Here is a 21,398-nt window from a genome sequence, read left to right as displayed (position 1 = left end):
CTTTGCGTCAATTACATTTTACATCTCGTGCTGATTGATTAGGTTATTCGAGTTACGAAAAAGATGCTTTCATGAAGAACACTCTGACTTCAGAGATTTCAAGAAGAATGTTCAGACTAGCTCTCGTCATTAGAGCGTTCACAACTGACGTTGGCTGAATGAAAATGTAACATTTTAGCCACGTCACATGGTGGTGTACGACATTTTTCATAAATGACCCGAAGACAGAGATTCTGGAACGAGATGGGAAAATGACGTAGCATGAAGGTGAGGAGAAATTTCATTAACAGTGACTCAGTGTTGTGGCTAGGGGTAGAGAAGTATTTTGTAAAATAAAATGTATACAACCAGCGCTATGACGTTTGATTCAGAACGCTCTCAAAGAAACATATAACTATATTCTAATTGATTTGAGTTTTGTACTTTTCTATTTGGGTCATTTTCCAGGTTCCGCCTTTTGGCAAGTACAATATGCACACTCACCAATGGCAAATCGACAATGGTTAATTGGGTATCGTTTATATACCAAAGTAATGAATTAAAAGATTGTTAAAGCATTATTACCAAGTAAAAAATTAAGCAAGTATCGAAAGATCTGAAGTTTTGGAAATATCGTACATTAATATAACAAATGGTAACACTTTCGACAAGCTTATTAAAATGTCACTGTCTTGTAAGCCAACAAGCTGCACAGGTAAAGTATTAGAAATTTTACTTTAGTTAGACATTAGTTTCTGACGAGGAATAAGCTCTCCCCGATGCAAAGCTACGCTGAACCATTACCGCGCCGAGACGCCGAACCTTAAAGCAGAGGTACTTAAATTTGACGGCACCACCCCTCGTGCGCCGCCAGATCGCACAAATCCTCCAACGGCTCAACAAAGCAACCAAAAAAAACTCGCAAAGCAAACCAAAATAAATCCACACGACTCATATAAACAAAACAATAAATCCAAAAAATAATGCACACATCTATAGACCAAGCGAGATATTTAAAAAAAAAAATGACGAAAAACCAGTGGCGATGACTAATAATTTATTTTTAATTATAAAATCATACAAATTGGTTAGGAACATGTTATGTCGACATATTCTTTCAGTTTTTCGATAACAAAACAATCATTGGATCGCGTTGTATAACTTGAACTTAGGCACTGGAGATATGTCTTTAAATAGAAACGCACACGTGCGTCTGGAATTCATTTCAATAATTGCCATGCATCGAATTGAATGTGTTTAACTAAATTGGATTTTAATTGAATTTTGAATATTTCAAACGCAAATTGCAGGAAATAAAAACGTAAACGGTGAATTAAATGCACTAAAATGCAACAGGACAAGCAGGAAGAATCGAGGTTCCACAGCATGTATATTTTAAATCACCGCGATAACAGTTCAATTTAAGTATGAAGTTACATTCGGAATTAAAAATATGTTTTATGTGAAAAATTGACAGTACCATCTACCGGGCAATTATCGAATCGTTTCGATTACACAGATTTTCAATAACCATCACTTGTGGCGCAACAACACGGGGCGGACCGTGGTCTCGTCGAATCGTCTTCCCCAGTCTGCTCTATCCTCCACAATTTTCCACCAATCCACGATTCAAATCGCTCTTGCATCCTGGGCCAAGCCATCCAACATTAAGCTTCACATCAAAGACTCTCCGGACTGGTTGGCACAATGCCATAGTAACCGTATTATCAGAGTCTCTTTCGAATATTACAAAAGTTCCGTTTTCTGCATAGAAGGTTTTGTTCAATATCTTAAATGTTCAACACTTATTTTCTTTTAGATACTTCGCTTGATCTACGATCACTGAGATGCTGAGGATTAAACGAGTACAAGTGACGTATAATTAAAAAAAATAGTTACGAGCAGTTTTCACACCAACGCATACCAGTGGCGAAGGGTGGAGGTAGACTTGGGTGACAAAAAAACTGCATATTAAATTTTATCAGTCATACATATTTGTTTTCATTGAACTAAGAATACAAATTGCAGATGATATTGATTAGTTTATAAAATTCCATTGATCCCTGCCTAAAAGCCAAACCATAATAATGGAGGTAGGCTTTGGAGAACTGAAAAAAATACATAAGGCACACTTTGCCAGTCATACTTAATTGTTTTCATTGAATTAAGTACATAAATTGCAGATGGTGTTTGTTATTTTTTTTTAATTCATGTTACCCCTGCCTAAACCAAACCATAATACATAAATAATTACAAGATAAAAAGAACTTTTTATATACAATGTTTTTAAATTTTCTGTTGAATTATTATGCTCAATATGCTCAAACTTGTACTTGATATGAAGTAAATAAAAAACAAACAAACAAACAAATATAGAATACTGAAATGTCATTTTGACTTCCAGTAACGCACGTATATATTAATAATTTACTTGCTAGGACCACCCAGAATTATCTGAAAATGAATTCAATTCTGCTTAAATATGGCTAAAAGTATTAAAAGAATGCATTGGCATCGTGTTCTGATATATTCTAAAAGTTTCAAATGTCTAGCTAGTCGGGAAGTTAGTTGAAAATCGATTGCAAGATTTGTACTGGACAAACAACCATCGGACAAACAAGAATACGAGCTAATAAAAACGTTGTAAAAATATTCTTTTATCTATAAAATATCTAAAATTATGCCATTAAGAATACTGACGGAAGAATATTTTTTATCTACTATGGTTTGGTTAGGCCAGATTTCATTGAATTTTAAAAACAAACCAGCACCATCTGCAATTTGTATTCTTAGTTCAATGGAAACAAATACGTATGACTGACAAAGTTTAGTGTGGACTGTTTATGTTGAATATCCACAGCCTAACTCCACCCTTCACCACTTCCACATATCCAATTATGAGTGAAACGGGATTGTCAAATATATAACTGCTTCATATTAAAAACATTGAATTTTATCCCCGTGGACACGGTGTAAAAAATTCTGTTATTACTTTTATAATAACGTATTTAATTTGAATGTTTTTGACTGATGTGTCCTCATTCAAGCATCAATAAACATAAATGATTATCAATAATGAGACCTCATTTACATAATGTTGAAAATTGTCATATAGAATTATTTACAATTGCATATTAAATATTGAAATCCAATTACTAAAATCGGACACCGGAGCACTGTTAATGGACACCACGATTAAATTGTTATAAATAAAATCAACATACATGTTACGAACGCCTACAGATCTATTCCAACCATGTAACACCATAACATTTTTTTGTTATTTTTGTGGAATTAGGCGTCTAATTCCAAAAAGCGTTAAGTCCAAATTTGGTCAAAATCGAGAAAAAAATACGCACGTATTCTTTGTATAATTTTACACAATATGTATTGATCTATAAATTCCAAAACGCGACATAACCCTACGAAAAAAAATATTATAAGTCTCGATTTATTACAAAAAGCGCCAAGTCCGTGTTTCATAATATTTAAAACTTGGTTGATTTCGCGCGTGTTTAATTCAACCAATAAGGGAATGTTCAATATTGAAAAGGGCGTCTCCCATGCTGTAGCATCTGGTAAACTCATGACAGTGCAAAGTGAAGACACTCAAAAAGTGAGATACAAATAGCGCTACGTCCAATTTTATTTTGCCTATATTTATTACATTTAAGAGTTGATCGGCTGAAACAAATTGCCATTTGGTTCTAATTTCGACATAGAGTACAACGGAAAAATAACCTCACATTAAAACAAATAATTGAAGCTTGAAACATAAAAACGTTGTTTCCCGAAAATATTGAATTGTGGACTTGTCGCTTTTTGTAATTAGACGCCTCATATTATCGATTATGGTTTGGTTGGTATATGCAGGGTATAATGAATTTTAAAAACTAATCGACAACATCTGTAATATTATGTATTCTTAATTCAACGAAAACAAATATTATGAAAATATTTTTGTGAGATCGCCCATAGCATACCTAAACTACCATAGTTTGAACATACGTAACTTGAAAACACCTCAGGTATAATATATACCCACAAGAAAAAGTCATTTTTGAAAAAAAATACGATGCTCAACGGGCGCCAACCCGTAGATTAACCAATTATGCTACGAGCCTCCTATCTAATTATGACAATTTAAACTAGTAAGTCATACATGAAATGCTTATCAAATTGCGCTATTATTGACTATCGGTTTTTGTGTATTAAATCAAGGAATATTAATTACCTTAACCGTATACTTGAACTTGCTAACAATTTTTAATAAACCATTTCTTTTATTCAACGATTAATCACAAGATCTTGAGAATGTAGCATTCCATATTTTTTTTCTCTAGTGGGTATATATCTGAGGTGCTTTCAAGTTATGTATGTTCAATATATGGAATGTTACATTCTTAAATCTTGTGAATTATTCATTGAATAAAAGAAATGGTTTACTATGGTTTGATTTAGGCAGGGTTTAATTAAATTTTAAAAACTAATCAGCACCATCTACAAATTATATTCTTAGCTCAGTGAAAACAAATGCGTATGACTGACAAAGTTTAGTGTGCACTATTTATGTCGAATCTTAAGACCCTACCTCCACTCCTCGCGCTGATGACAACTGGTCTTATTAGTGTTTTGCACAAGATGCGTTTCAAGCGTCGATTCAATGCCTTAGAACGTAAAACGTTCATTAGACCGATGTGACATTAAATTTGTCACCTAGCAGAATATTCTTTTTTGAGTATTAATTATAGCCATTTTAATACTATTTTTTGACATAATTGTAGCATGTTTTCAAAATTAAGGATTACGTTGGAATAGATCTGTTAATCTCTGAAACGAGAATGATTGTTATTTTGTTTAATTGTTGATTGCGTCGTGTTTAAATCGAGAGATGGCATACCTTGTCTCCGGTCGCATAGTAGTTGTAAGTCTTGAGATAGGTGCCGAGGCAGAGGACGTTGCAGTCGGGGCAGTGCCTCTCCACCGACTCCTCCATCAGGTGGAGCACGTGGAGGAAGTCCTCGGCCACGTAGTGATCTTCTTCCAGGAAAAGCACCAGACCTGGAAAATGAAATCGGTTGTACAGTATACCAATGAAGAAAGAATAATAAATAAAACCATAAAAAATACGTAGCACTTTACAGAAAGAATTTGTGAAATATTTTTATCCGGTGGGTTATCTTGATACACTTCTCTTGGATTGATGCTTTCGAAAGATGGATATGTTTACGTGAATATTAGGTAAGTTTCCTGTTAGCAACCCAAATTATTCACCGCTACTCCGGAAGATCTAGAACTCGACTGGGAGAACGAAGGATTTCCTATTTACGGCGAATACCTCAGTCAATTGCGTTTTTCAGACGACACTGTTTTCTTTGCGAATGACCCAGAAGACCTTCAGAACAGGATGCAGAAGCTTGGAAATGAAAGCCGCAAAGTAAATGTCTGAAAGACAAAACTAATGATAAACTTATATGCTGAAACAAGAGCGATGATCCTCATCAATTATTGCACTCAAATCGAGCAGGTCAACAACCACGTCTATTACATAAGAAGAAGGTTTACCGTTATGATCCTTGGTGACTTGGAGCCCGTCGAAGACCCGATTCGACTTCCACCACCAGTGGTGTTTGGTCTGCGTGAACTTGGCCTCCCGGTAATGGCCGTAGAGGTCCGGGTGAAGCGCGTTTATGCACTTTCTTCTGATTGCTCTGAAAAATATAAAAGTAAATTATTATGTACACCCCTAAGCCTAGGCCTCCGCGAAGTACAGATTATTAGTAACACTGTTTTTTACGAGGAATAGTTGTTAGCCAATCCACCGCCGCTATCTGATCACTTTACAGACTCATGAATTATTGCAAGTGTGTTATTCGATAACAATTGAATGTTTCCTCTTAACTCGCACCACACATCGCCAATCCACTTTACATAGTGCGTTATTTTCGAAAAGTTTTATATATGTATGTCGATGAAATTAAATTAAAATAAACTTAACTGAACCAGTACCAACCATGTGGTCCAAAAGCTGTGCAAGTTTCGTCAATATCGGTCCAGTAGTTTTTCAATTATAACGTAACAAACAGAAACGGACAGACAGTCAGTCCAATTTTATTATCATGAGCGCTTTATCAGTTAAGCTATAAATGTCTTTCTTGCGGAATTCCCTCAACATTGCAATCATCCTTGTAATCTAAATAGAGGTGATACAGAGGTAACACCTAAAATTAAAATGTGACTAGATTTTACTACTGTGTTGTGTTATTAGTACACGCAAGTGTGATATCTGAGACGGTGGCCAAACGCCATACCGTATATTGACTTACTCTTCTTTTTTGACATCCCGCGGGCAGTCGTTGGGGTCTTCCCCAGGAAACTGGTTCGGATGAGTCTGCATGGAGTGCGGATAAAATATCTGCATCACCTGAAAATTACAATCATGAATTATTTAAAACCGTCTGGTCATCCATTACATATTCGCATATTCGTGTACGACGTAGATGCCTTGACATGAACATAAAACCGTTTCATCCAAAGACATTCAAGAAAACCTTTTCCGCAACTTCCTTCTTGGAACAGATCTGCTGGAGTAAATTATATTGGCAATATCTGAGAGCTGCGATGGGTGGAGTTAGGCTGTGGAGATCCGACATAAATATTGAAGACTAAACTTTATCAGTCATACTTAATTGTTTTCATTGAACATAATACAAATTGCAGATGGTGCTGGTTAGTTTTTCAAATTCAATAAAACCCTGCAAACCAAACCATTATTTTGAATCATCAGATTTAGGTTACGGCTACGTTTTCTTAATCATCGACAAGTAATGTGACAATTCTTCTATTTGACTGACTGGCGTTTAGGTCCAATGCACACTGAAATTCGACTCAACATCAACATTGCGATAAATCATAATTGCCAGCTATGTTGCGAGTCTCTACCGCGAAAACAGCCCCGACAGTGATGCGACGCGACCTCCCGTCAAAACGGATAAACGTCATTGTACATCTGACAACTAAGTAGCAATTTTTATTGGCGGAAATATTGGATACATTCATCATCAGTTAGTAATATACGAATGCATAGTGTTCCAATTGTTTGAAGGATATTTCATTATGATAACCGCTATTAAGTGTAATTTTTGGTCTCTCGTGATCTGACACTGACAGGCCTCCACAGTCGCGCGATGATCATTCATCCTACTGTACTAGCTTGAAAGATGACTCGCACGCTGTAAAATGTATGGATTCTATTATACGTGGTAGCGTCACTAAGCTACACTTGAATCGTGAAAGCCAATAAAATCACATCAACAAATTCGATGTCTCGCAGTCGTGATGAGTTTGTTAACCTTTTCACTGACATAAAAAAATGTAGCAGTACCCGTCACGCTGAAGAGATTTTGTGAAAATTCATTGTTTTTTTAATTACATTAAAAATAAATTATAATCAACTCACTAATTAGTATTTGTTGTATCATAGGATAGGATTGTCACAAATTATTACTAGGTATGTAGGTATATAGTACAAATCTACACTAAATAGATTATGATTATAATTATCAGAAAATGATTATATAGGTGATACACCCCTGTTACAGGCGGGCTTCTCCCGGTGTAAAATAATCATTTAGTAGCTTAAGTCGAAACGTAACCCTGACCTCTAGAAACGGCTTCATAAAACATCTAATCTGATTCCTTGCTCAACCACGTAAGTATTTCTTTTTAATTTAAAAAGTAAAAATGATGATGGATGAAAGAGATAATTTTAAGACTAAATATAAGGATTTAAATATAATAAATTTTGCCGCGCATTGTGCGTGAAATCCTCGCGCGCCGGCGCCAGGGTCAGGCTCGTGATTCGCCGAATCAAAGATCACGCGATAAAATTTGGCCAATCACGAGAGTCCTTTTTTTGCTGGATGGCGTCAGTACGAGGAATTTAAAAAAAAAGAAAAAAGGATGTTAGTAAGCGTCCCCTTTCCGATAGGTACGGACCTGACGACTACAACTGTAAAAATCCCAAATATAATTTGTAAAACTAAAAATTAAGAAAATGTAAAATATAAACAATATCACGTTACGAGCACGAAGGACTGTGTTTTATTTACACTCCAACCGTTTGAACTTCTTTTTTTGTGAATCCGGGGTTCGATGGACACCTGAGCTAGCCGCTGGGAACCCCGGGTATCTCAATGGCGCCCTTGGCAACGTGAAGCTCGAAGAATCGCATGGATTCTTCCGAACCCGCGAAATAAAATTTACGCCCGCGAACGCTAAATAAAAGTTTACGATCCAGGAGCCGGAACAACCAAGAAATGGTTAACTAAGAAGCGGAGTCCGACGTAACCCTTATCGAAGAAGAAGTGCTGTCTCCAACATCAAACCGGGAGGGCCCTCTGGTGTTCGAAGACAGTCCACATACGGAGCTGACCGCGCCTAGCGTCGTGCTGGAGACCGTAGCACCAGCGCGTCTCCAGTACGACGAATGGCTGCACAAATCCCACCTATGGAGACCAGACACATCATCGACGGTATCCAGCGAGGAGGGCTCGTAGAGGCCACGGCCCACTCACGACGAAAAACGGCGAGCAAAATGCCGATTTTCCTAGGGTATCACTAACATGTGTACCCTAGTCGACCACGGGATGTTCGGTGAGGAGAGAAAAAGGAAACGCGAGGCTAGGGAGCCTCACAAGAGGGCTGAGAAGGCGCGCAAGCTGAGATGAATCGAAGAAGCTGTACGGGCGCAGGCTCGACCACGAGGAGATGAAGCAGGACCAGTCGCCAACCCTATAGTCAAGGGTGAACGCCGAGTTGCTGTTGGAAGTTTCAGTGTAAACAGTGTAGTTAAAAGTGAAGATAATAATCGTAAATATCCGGAAATTCTTCTAATTACGGATAAAAAGTTAATTAAGGACCCACTTTCTGAGCCCTATAATCTTAAGTTCGTTAGTAAGAAAAAATGTACATTCTAGTTTTAAAAATAACGCTCCGCAAAGTGACGCCAATTCTTTCCGTTCAAATAAAGTAAATATGAATGAATTCGAAAACATTAACATTGAAAATCGCAAACAATTTGACAAAAAGACGATATTCTACAGTAGCGCGAAACCTGTTTCAAAGTTACGCCGTGTTAATAATTTGAATCCAAAGAGAAACGAGGAAAATAGTACACTACCGTCCCTATTATTTCTTTACAAATTACCAATCGTAAATTTAACACAGCGAAAACGGAACGGGAATAATAAGGCGTCACTCGACAAAGTGTTAGTTGTTATGTTAAATTTTAATAATAAGTTAAAATTAGGTATAAAAGGATGAAAGTAGAGATTGTATGCTTGTGATAAAAAAAAAAAAAAAAAATGAGTCAATAAGCCGTAAATTTCTCAACGGGTTTCAATAATAAAAAAAAAAATAATAATAATAAAACGTGAGAGGCACCGTAAATCGGCGCGGCGCGCCTTTGGAATAGGATGTCGGGCGCGTAAAACGAAACAACAATTTTTTTTAAAATAAAATGGGTTTCACTAAAAATAAAGTTAACTACACAGTTTTAAGTGTACTGATTCAGAAATAAATATAATGAGAGGGTGGAATATTTCAATTTTTAATATCAATGTGATTTATACAGTCAATACAATGTTGCAAAATAATTATGGGTATTAGGGTAAAATATTAAATGTGATAGTAAGTACCATAAGTACAATGGGAAGATTTTATATAAAATTAGTAGCTATTTAATGTATGGGGTAGGAGCAATTAATAAAGTAAACTCGAATAAATTTAAAGTACAGGAAGTCTAATGAACGAATAAATTACTAAAGAAAGAGAAAGAATAAATACAGATGAAGACAATTTGGAAGCACAAAGGGAGCCACCTCTCGAAGTAAGCGCATCCAAAGGCAGCGTAGCCGAAAATTCATGATACCAAAGCTTGATGGTGTGGAGAGTGCGCACTCTCCTTTCTCGCGCAGGTTCATGGAGAGACTAGGGACGTGACGCCTGAAAGATATCGTGAAACAACAAGAGGTACTTCCGAAGTGTAACCATCTATAAAAAAAAAAAAGAAAGGGAAAAGGATACTTATTGTAAACATCCATCCTATTACCTGTGGGAAAGCCGTGCCGCCGTCAACGAGCCTGGCCGTTGTACCGCTATACGATGCCTTGCCCGCAGTAATAGGAACAGATGGAGACACAGTACCTGTCCATCTATGAGGTGATACTCCAGAGACCAGCAGATCAGTGGAAAACTTTCCACAGAAAGATATCCGCTGCTCGGAACGAGCCTGGCTCAATAGTAACGCCACTACCACGCCCTGGTTGCAAAGGCAGACGACGCCAAACGAGGTACGCTCCTATTGCACCAGAAGAAGAAAAACGTAACACGAAATAATAATTCCGAACGAGGGCCAAACGTCTACGAATATAGCCCCTAGGAATACAAAAGAAAGATTGGAAAGCGCGAGAGTCAAAGACTGCAGCTTCGCGACCCCTCCGCTGACTAATAAAAACGAATAAAATAACAAGAAAACCTAATTAAAACAAAGTAACACAAAATAAATGTACTACACTGAAATTAAATCAAACTCTGACCTATTCAAAAGTATCGCGAAAGCATTGCTTTGAGCTGAAAATAATAATCCATAATAAATATAGAAAATAATAAAAATAGAGCTAAAGTATAGAGTTTTATGTTAGAATAGTTAGATTGTAGTTGAATTCTTTTATAAACTGTTTATCATGCCATGTACTTAACGGATGAACAAGGAATTGGATGGGTGGCCGATGAGATCAGGGCGTACCTTTCGACTTTAATCCAGATGGGGCGATTGATACACCCCTGTTACAGGCGGGCTTCTCCCGGTGTAAAATAATCATTTAGTAGCTTAAGTCGAAACGTAACCCTGACCTCTAGAAACGGCTTCATAAAACATCTAATCTGATTCCTTGCTCAACCACGTAAGTATTTCTTTTTAATTTAAAAAGTAAAAATGATGATGGATGAAAGAGATAATTTTAAGACTAAATATAAGGATTTAAATATAATAAATTTTGCCGCGCATTGTGCGTGAAATCCTCGCGCGCCGGCGCCAGGGTCAGGCTCGTGATTCGCCGAATCAAAGATCACGCGATAAAATTTGGCCAATCACGAGAGTCCTTTTTTTGCTGGATGGCGTCAGTACGAGGAATTTAAAAAAAAAGAAAAAAGGATGTTAGTAAGCGTCCCCTTTCCGATAGGTACGGACCTGACGACTACAACTGTAAAAATCCCAAATATAATTTGTAAAACTAAAAATTAAGAAAATGTAAAATATAAACAATATCACGTTACGAGCACGAAGGACTGTGTTTTATTTACACTCCAACCGTTTGAACTTCTTTTTTTGTGAATCCGGGGTTCGATGGACACCTGAGCTAGCCGCTGGAACCCCGGGTATCTCATAGGGTTATCAAATAAGAGATAATATATTTTTAATTTAAATCTCAATAAGTTGATTGTGTCACGAGCTGTATGGCATGTTGCACCATCTTGTTGGAACCACATATTATTGTCCAGATCAAAATCAGTAATCATGTTGACAGTAACTGCATTGCCATTTTCGTTTTCAAAAACATATGGCCCATTACACCTCCAGTCTGTAAACCACACCAAACTTAAAAATTTGTGGATGTAAAAGTGTTTCTAGAATAGGATGTGGGTTTTCATTACTCCAAACGCGACAATTGTGCTTATTTACGAAGCCATTAAACCAAAAAAGAGCTTCATGGCTAAAGATAATTTTTTCATGAAATAATAGGTCTGTGTTTCAAGTCTCTCTAAAACTTAATCAGCAAAATTTCGATGCACCAAATGGTCATTCGAATTAAGTTCTCGTGACTGTATTTTATACGCCTTCAAATACTAATCTTTACCGTACCTTGCAGAAGTCGATGCTCTGCACCAGTTCGTTGACGTCCTCATCATAGTAGTCGTGCGAGAAGACCAGAAGGACGTTCTGGATGTCCCGGGCCTGCGCTAGAGACACTATCAGGTGACGCAGGTACGTTATCCGCGTGTGCACCTGAAATTCAATGCAATCGGTAAATTTTCAATTCACTAAATTGCCATTCACCCGCCCTCGGTAGGCCGGGCTGGAATAGCTTCTGGACAGAGACGATAAGCATGCTATTCGTCTGCCGCTCTCACGTATCTGCAACCCTTTCATCCTCATAATCGAGAGGTTTCAGAAGAATTTTGTACACTAGGGCAAGCAGACGGTGTGTGACAAATCCATTGTCAGTTTACAGCCGTCCACTATTCGTACAAAGACATAGAAAGAAAAGATAAAAATGATAGACAAGAAAATAAAATTACATGCGAAATTAATCTTAGATTTTTTAAATGTGCATTAATAACCTATATTTTTTATTCAAGGAATAAAACACAAGATTTGAGAATGTAAAATTCGATATATTGAACGTACATAATTTGAAAACATCTCATGCATATACCTAGGGATTGCAATACCGGTATTTCAAATCCAAAATACCGGAATTTTCGGTATTAAGAAAGCACATTTGTTTAAGTTTTGGAAAATGAATTATAAGTTATGTGCTGCTAAAATGCAAATATATTGAGTGAATCCAACAGAGGTGAAAAAATAATAAGACAAATTTCATCAAATATATTTATATATATTTGTATAAGTAATTGTCGCGATGAATTATCATAATATTATTTCGAAATAGAAAATATCCGTGACAAAAATGTTCAATTATTCTATAATTATTGATGACTGTACAAGCGTTGTATTTAAGAAGCTTTTCCTGCAGCCGGGACTTATTTGCACTAGATGAACTTTTGGGGACTTTGGTTAAAATTTTCAATATATTCAAATTATTTATAAAAAATCACTAGTTCCACAATTATTATGATCAATACATATTTTTAAACGTCTTTTAAAAGGTTTCTGCTATAAAAAAAATTTAATAGCTATATTTATTGATAAGCACCTACTTCCATTTTTTTAATTTTTAAGAAATACCGGTATTCAATAAGAAATACCGAAAAACCGGTATTGACACTTTCATTCGGTATTGCAATCCCTACATATACCCACTAAAAAAAATCCATTTTAGAAAAAAATATGACACCCAATCTTGAACACTGTATCCGCTAGATACGCGTCAGTGTGCTTTTCCAATTAAGCTACGGGCATCCTACTTAATTACAACAATTTTAACTAGTATTTCTTATATGAAATGCTTATCAAATTGCGTTACAATATTGGCTATTGATTTTTGTATATTGTATATTGTGATTTTAGTCTTTATAACAGGTCTAGTTGGTATATGCATGAGATGTTTTCAAATTATGTATATTAAATTTTATTTATCGAACAATATTCAATATCGCAACATAATTTAAAAAACCCATTATATTGAGAATCCATATTATAAAGAGTGGCCATATAGTGAGATAAAAGTGTACATGAAAAATTGTGACACAGGGGTGTAGTTGACCGGCCACCAATCCAGACGCAGCGTAACAGAGACATCTGACAAAGTCTCCAAAAGTTACTTCACAGATGTTAGAGCAATCTAACATGTTCTAAATGAACCAAACATAACATTCGTATCGTGCAATATTCATATTAATTAACTTAATTTCTCACCGAGGGAAGCGGTGTTGCCAAGTTATGTAGTCAATGTCTCTCTATCTGTCATTCCGTTTACAATCTATGCATGGCTTTCTTGATTATTTCATTTTAGATAATATCAATATTCTATGCAACAGGTCCTAAAAAAGGGTAATTAATATTAAGTGTGACAGACCTGCACCACAATGATCACCGAGTTATTCTGCAAAGGTCCGAAGATTTCTTCATTCAGCACCGTCTGCACGACATTGTAGCGTCTGATATTCCGCACAATGTCCGTCACATTCATCGTAGTGGACGCAGACACGTCGGAACTCGTCGACGTCGAATTCTGACCTGGAAAAAGAATTCGATTGTTATGTTTTACAAACGCAAATCTACATCCGTTAGCAATTTCATCATGAAAAACGGCCATTTTGAAACCGATATGAGGCAGACTATAATGCATGCACTGCGATGCGTTCATCTAGTGAATATTTCCAATGCGTATTTCATTCTGAAGACAGAAGAAAGTCAGACAGACACAATCGTAGACCAGTAGATGGGAGGATAAATTACATTATCGGTGCCTTGATATAGGGCTAAGGGCCCAGGAATCTTTTACTCCGTAATTCGAATGAACAAATCAAACAGAACGAATCATGTTACTCATTTAAGGGTGTAATCTTACCCGGTGCGGTGGAATTCTTCGGCTTGGCAGTGAGAAACTTGTGAAAGACTGGCGGAACCATGGCCAGCACGGCCGCCGACGTGTCGTTACTGAGGCCATCTTCTGAAAACGCAATACAGATATGATTGATTATTTACCTCTGAATACCGTTCTTCCATTCAATACAATTTTGGTCATATGTGATTGAGGTCACCACTTTGGATGTGTGTGAAAGCGGATGAGCAATAGAGGAGTGAAGAACTGTAGTCTGAGAATGATGTAGATTGCGTGTTTATTTGTAGATTGTCAGGTACAGTTATCGTTATCATAGGATACAATGAGGAGTGAGAATTTACAAAGTGAATATTACGAGTGAGCGATTTGTTCCATCGCGATAGCCTTTTATTGAACCAGTCATCGTGGAAAATGCTTACACTCAGTGTCTCAGGCATTTGGTGAGAAAATACATTTTTAATATAATAACATTAATAAATATCGCCGAGGTAAACAAAGTGCTTACCGAGTAGTAATTCAAAAATGTATACAAAGAAATTGCATGTACTAAACAATAATTAAATGAATAACATTAATCTGAAAGCGATTCGTATTTCGTGGATTCTGCTGGCACTGCTTGGTTCTCACGGAACCATCGACAGCCACACAATTATGACGACGCTCATAGGATGTAAACTTTAAATTTCTAGGTTTTATCATCTTCAAACAAGGTAATCCAGCTGAAACTATTGTCTACAACAGGCATGTCCAACTTCAACAAGGTTATAATCTACTGTCCAATATCAAAGTGACAGTGATCTACTACACCCTCCCGTTGTCATTCTTCAACTTGAACATGCCGTGTATTACATTCGGCCGAGACACTGAAGCGTAACAAATTAAACAACAACATGTTATGTTTTTTACCATCACAAAGAAATACTAAATTTCCCATCGGTCTTCTTTTGGGCACTCATTGTCCTACTATGCAGAGCCTACCGCGCGCGCAATGGTAAGGAGTTTAAAGCAGTGATGCACAAACCGAGACCCGTCGGCCACATGCTTTACAATGTGAAATGTTTTACGTACAATTTACAATTTACATGTAACCGGCGACAACATTATCGTGATTTTAGTTAAGGTGACGCATCAGTGAAACGCCAAATAATGTTCAACTGTACGCGCGACGAAAATTTGTACTTGCTTCGCATTCATTGAGAGAACGTGGAGTCGGACGCACGTCACTTTGCTGCGTGATGGCGATGAGCCAATTAATTCTAAAATCGTGTAAAGATGACTAAAAACTTTACCCATTTACTTTAAAAAGCAAACATGTCAATGAATATATTATTATTGATACTAATAGAATAATAAACAGAACATAAAATGGACGTATGTTGGATTTATATGAGAAATAATATTTCGTTTGACAGGCGTGATTTTCACCCGCGACCCGCAATCCGCACATCGCCTAGCAACGATCTTTTTAGACCGTGCCTCAACTAATGCATGGCCTTAAGAATACGATGCAAATGTGTTTTTGAAAATTATAATTGAAACCGGAGAGTCTCACCTTCGGACATGGACCTCCCCTGGTTGGTGAGGGAGATCTCCAGCCACACGACGCAGACCAGCACCACGGAAGCGGCCAGCCGGAGCACAGCAGAACAGCGCACCCTCGGCATCCCGTCACTTGGCCCCCGCGCCCTTTCCCGTACCCTTCCCCTTCGCACTCATTATATTTAATACTCCTACGACGAAATCATTCTAAAACTTGCTTCAATCGACGGCATCTTATCGCGCACCCGAATCATTCTCAAACTTTTCTCATAATATTATTATTTTTATCAATTATTTACTTATATTTCTTATCAGTTAGTTTTTTACTTAGTTTAACATCGCCGAAACGGTTTAAAATTCAACCTTCAAATGATACACATAAATTACAAATATAATAATACATCAGCAAGCAGTGGTGAGGGGTGGAGGTAGGCTGTTAAGTTTCGACATAAATAATGCACACTAAACATTGTCAGTCATACTTATTTGTTTTCATTAAACTAAGAATACAATTTGCAGACGGTGTTGGTTAAAAATTCAATTACACCCTGCCTAAACAAACACCATAATAGATTGTAGGCATGTTATGGCCGATCTGATAATAATAGTGCACACTTTTTCAGTCATTCTTATCAGTTTTCCTTGAATTGAAAATACATAATAATATTACAGATGGTGTTGGTTAATTTTTTTAAATTCATTAAGCCCTGCCTATACCAAAGTATAATCGATAAAAAATAATCTTCTATCTATAAAATATCTAAAATTATTTTTACGGTTTAATGGCATAATTTTAGATATTATATACAAAAACGAATATTTCTCGACTATTATCTACTATAGCTCAGATTAGGCAGGGTTTGATTTAATTTTAAAAACTAACAAACACCATCTACACATTGTAATCTTAGTTCAATAAAAACAAATATGTTTGACTGACAAAGTACTATTTATGTCAGATCTTAACAGCCTACTTCCACCCTTCGCCACAGTATGTTATCTGATGCATTATTACGGTCAAAATAATTATTTCACCTAAACGGACCAAGCTTCGTTTTATACCAGGATCATAGCGCCTGTACACGTGCATGGATTTACTGCCACCAAAAGTGTGTAAATTGAACTGTCGCGATAATAACTGTTAACACGCAAAATTACTGATCACATTCTTCAAGCTTAAGTTAGACGCGTTGCTGTCACCGTATAGTGTTATTTGACAGTTTGTGAAGGTTGTCAAAATGCTCTGTGCGGTGTAGTTTGTATTTTTTCCGGCAGATTCGCCACTGTCGTTCATACGTCAAGCGAGTTGCAACTGTCACATGAAAATTGAGAAACCGCTAAACTTTTTTCATTCATACATGCTGTCTTGCAACATGCACGATAATACATTTGTGTACATTTGCATTTTATTGTTATGAACACGACAATACGTACTGCCGTGGAGGTAGTTGCGGCAGACAGAGAAGAGTGGAAATGTTTCTCGGAGACGGCCAAGACCCACATTGAATATATACTGCTGATGGACGATGTATATATAATAACATATTATATGAGTCGCCCATTTCTAAAAATCATCTTGTCAGGTTTTGACCAAAAATGAACTAAATATCATCGTTGAAACTAGAAAAATATGTAACTCCATTTTAATCGAAAATCGACTTTGAATGCCATCTAGTGGCCGTTGTTAATATCTTCCCGTCTTGCAAATGATGTAATTCCAAAAAAAATGTAACATTGGATGTTTTAACTCCATAACCATAATATTTTTTGTCTCTCCTGTAAAGTAGCGTTTTTGAAGTAACACAATTTTCTAGTTTCATCGACGATATGCAATTTTATTCCTTATTCAAAGTGGCACACACATGTTCTATAAACATTTCCAAAACTAAACTTTTGCAGTCAGTATAACGGTATTATACCCCCCCGATGTGTGCGCGGCTTAGCGTCGGCCTATAACGTCGTTGGTCCCAGGTTCGAATCTTTGGTCTGGCGGGTACACATATTGTTTTTCAATTTGTGTATGAGTCAGAGTATGGACTTGATAGGTTGAGCAAGTGGACGACATCCATTTCTCGTAAAAACAAAATCCGTTAATACAAACTCTGTGGAGGCCCATAAGAACTTTTTAGGAATGGACACGATCGGAAAATAACGGTTGAAAAATACCATCCAATTTGAAAATGCATCTTGTCTGTCTGGTGGCAATTTACAAATATCATCGTTTCCATTGTTACAGAGTGAGTATTTTGAAACTTTTGCCCAATACGGAAAAGTATATCGTGTTCCGTAAAACTTTCAAGTATTTGATTGAAAAAACTCTGCAAAGAAAAGACCCATGAAAACAATGGTTACTTTTCTATGTAGATGTTCCGTACACGTTTTTTTGTGAATATCTCAAAACAAAACAAAATGGAGGTGGTGAATTTTGGAAACGGGCGACGAATGCATAACGGACAAATAATATATTACACTTCCGTTTGTGTTTATCAACAGTAGGTATTTGAATACATGAAAACACACCAGACGAGTTGATATCAACACGCATAATCAACCGCATACAGTGTTATCAGTTCATGAAATGAGAAATATTTGGTTGAAAATAACACTATCTGACTCAGAAGACGTTCTCCGATGCCCCATAATATAATTTATTATCACGATAGATCTGAGACTCATAGAATTTGACTAATCGTTAAAAATCTATTAACCATTTTTCAATAATGATGCTTGTACAAACATTAGTGTTCACAATATTATCATGGACCCTGAGGGCATAGAAGCAATGGTAATTATGACTTCGAAATAGTATGATGTCGGTGCCAAATGCTTCATTGGATAGAACTCAGGACGAAGCAGTCATCCATCCAGAGACTCGAGATATGTATTTTATAATAACCTAATTTTAACGAAATTTTCGATTGATTGGAACAGTCATTTTTATATACTTATCGGTAGGGAAGGGTGAACGTAGGCTGTTAAGATCCGACATAAATAGTGCACACTAAACTATGTCCGTAAAACGTATTTGTTTTCATTGAACTAAGACTGCAATGTGTAGATGGTGTTTGTTAATTTTTTAAATTCAATTATATCCTTTCTAATCCAAGCCATAATAGATAATAAATATTCAAAAAATGACTCAGGATGAACCATTTATCCAGAAGAGTGTTATAATCTAATTTTAAGAATAATTTGGATTTTTCAGAAGAGTCAATTCTATATACCTACTCACCAGTAGGAAAGGGTGGAGGTAGGCTGTTAAGATCCGGCATAAATAGCGCACACTAAACTTTTTCAGTCATACGTATTTGTTTTCATTAAACTAAGACTGCAATGTGTAGATACTTAGTGTTTGTTAGTTTTTCAAATTCAATTATACACTTTCTAATCCAAGCCGTAATAGATAATACTCTATATTATCGGGAATGGGACGACTGGCCTCCGGACAATTGGACGCCGCACTGTCGTAGACACGTGTAGACGAGGTATTTTAATCAATTTCTATCTACTACTTAATAGTTTGAATTCATTTTACTCTTAACATAATGTATTCTTTATCGCGGAATACCATTACCATGCCTAAGGCTTTATATTAAATAAAAAACTCTTTTTTCTTTGGAACTTAAACATAAGCACGATTAAATCATTGTTGACGTCTGCATATTTACATTCTTACCAACTATTAAATCATAATATAATCATAGAAGTATAAATAATAATATTGAATATTTTTTTTTAAAGTACCTGTAAGTACCTAACGTCTATTTATTTTCGAATTCCGTGGCGTCCAGTTGTCCGGTGCCAAATCGTCCCAGACCCATATTATCTAATATTTTATAGATAAAAGAATATTTTTTATCTATTATGATTTGGCATGGTTTAGAGTACTTACACGAATTTAAAAAACTAAGACCATCCACAATTTGTACTCTTAATTCAATGAAAACAATTAAGTATAACCGACAAGGTGTACAATATTTTTGTCAGATCTCCACAGCCTACCTCGTAAAATCTAGCGTCAACAGGTTTAAATACCTAAAAGTGCACATCACGGGACATGGCAATTTGCAAAGAGACCGGAGCAACGGAGACGCAACGATGAGACGATAGAGTAAACCTTGCAGACTTTCATCACACTGAGAGTGAAATAGTAACTAACATTGGACCCGGTTCAAACACTTACAAAAATATTTTTCTAATACGTATATTTCTGAAATGTTCCAAATTAAGTATGCACTTATATAAAATTGCACACTGTGTATTCAGCCGCTATAGTAAAATTTTTATAACATGTCACTATGCGAAACGAATGTTCTATTTCTGGTTCACGATGAGAGCATCTATAAATAATAAAATATTATAGATGCTTTTAAATAATGTACTTGGAACATATTTTTTTTGTCCATAAAATGTTATATTATCCGTGGAGGGAAAGCGACAGTGATATTCATGTTCAAGCGACTAGCTAGGTTGTGTGGACTATAAATGCCCCTAGTAGGCCAAGCATTCACCTTAACAAGAATATAACACTTTTTTCATGTATGTTCAGTAAGTATATAATAAAACAATTAATAAAAAAATAATTGCATACCGGTGGCAAAGTGTGGAGGTAGGCTGTTAAGATCCACCATAAATAATACTTGGTCAGTCTAGGTAAGTCGAAGTTTTCATCGAACTAAGACTACAATGTGGAGATGGTGTTTGTTAGTTTTTAAAATTCAATCAAACCCGGCCTAATCCGAGCCATAGTAAATAATAGTCAAGAAATATTTGTTTATCTATATAATATCTAAAAATATGCCATTAAGTAAATAATTTTAGATAATTTATAGATAGAAAACTATTTCTTATCTATTGTGGTTTGATTTGGTATCAGTAATATGTACCAACGTGGTGTGGTTGGTGTCAACGGCTGGTCGGCCCCAAGTGGACACATTGACGCCAGTAGATGTGTTCATAGCAAAAGTTGGGAAATGCCAAACTGCCAGCAAGTCCCATCTGCTGGCCTCCCCGCGGCGACCTCCGGGCAATGCAGCGTAAGCTGTAGCTAACAGCAGGGGGCGAAGGGCGAGTGACCGGCGCCATAAAACTGGCCTTCTGGCTAAGGGAAGGAAATCCCCGACAGAAAAACCCGGTCGAGCCGACCCTCAGGGCCCTCGTGGCTCAGGCCTCGGGAGCGCTGGGCTAATCACCTTGCCTCCTTAAACGAAACAGATTAAAACAACACCTACACAGCAGCCTCGGACGACAACCGGCTCTGTAAAACGACGACCTTGCATGGAAATGGACAATGAAACAGGTAGAGTAATCCTCTCTAACAACTCGAGTATGCGCATTGGGACATATAATGTTCGCATCCTGCGTACCCCCGGAAAGGACCTGCACGCCACACGCATCATGCACACCTACGGTGTGGACATCCTAGGGTTGAGCGAAGTGCGCTGGAAAGGAGCCGGGAGAAAGTTGATTGAGGGTTACTCTATTGTCTACTCAGGTCAGGAGCAATATCATCGCCAGGGAGTGGCAGTATTGATGTCAAAGAGAGCGGCCTGTTGCCTCGTGAAATGGGAA

The 21,398-nt window shown here is 36.8% G+C and overlaps 1 protein-coding gene across 11 annotated transcripts in view; it reads right to left on the bottom strand.

Annotated features, from left to right (window-relative positions):
* Window positions 1-21,398, bottom strand: part of Mgat2 (alpha-1,6-mannosyl-glycoprotein 2-beta-N-acetylglucosaminyltransferase) — a 49,589-nt gene that overhangs the window by 11,005 nt on the left and 17,186 nt on the right. For all 11 annotated transcript variants that reach the window (XM_085941133.1, XM_085941140.1, XM_085941134.1 and 8 more), the window contains 7 exons: window positions 15,841-16,190; window positions 14,295-14,396; window positions 13,800-13,960; window positions 11,903-12,046; window positions 6,306-6,403; window positions 5,545-5,690; window positions 4,880-5,040 (listed from right to left, as the gene is read on the bottom strand). In XM_085941133.1, coding sequence (XP_085797259.1) covers window positions 4,880-5,040; window positions 5,545-5,690; window positions 6,306-6,403; window positions 11,903-12,046; window positions 13,800-13,960; window positions 14,295-14,396; window positions 15,841-15,952 — 924 coding nt within the window. In that variant the 5' untranslated portion in view covers window positions 15,953-16,190. The remainder of the gene's footprint in view (window positions 1-4,879; window positions 5,041-5,544; window positions 5,691-6,305; window positions 6,404-11,902; window positions 12,047-13,799; window positions 13,961-14,294; window positions 14,397-15,840; window positions 16,191-21,398) is intronic.

This window comes from Rhyacophila brunnea, unplaced genomic scaffold (genome assembly GCF_057557595.1).
Source record: "Rhyacophila brunnea isolate RB1 unplaced genomic scaffold, BYU_Rbru_1.0 scaffold_13, whole genome shotgun sequence".
NCBI classification, from domain to species: domain Eukaryota; kingdom Metazoa; phylum Arthropoda; class Insecta; order Trichoptera; family Rhyacophilidae; genus Rhyacophila; species Rhyacophila brunnea.
The sequence above is the reverse complement of the archived record's forward strand: the minus strand, read 5'-3'. Positions and strand labels throughout refer to the sequence as shown.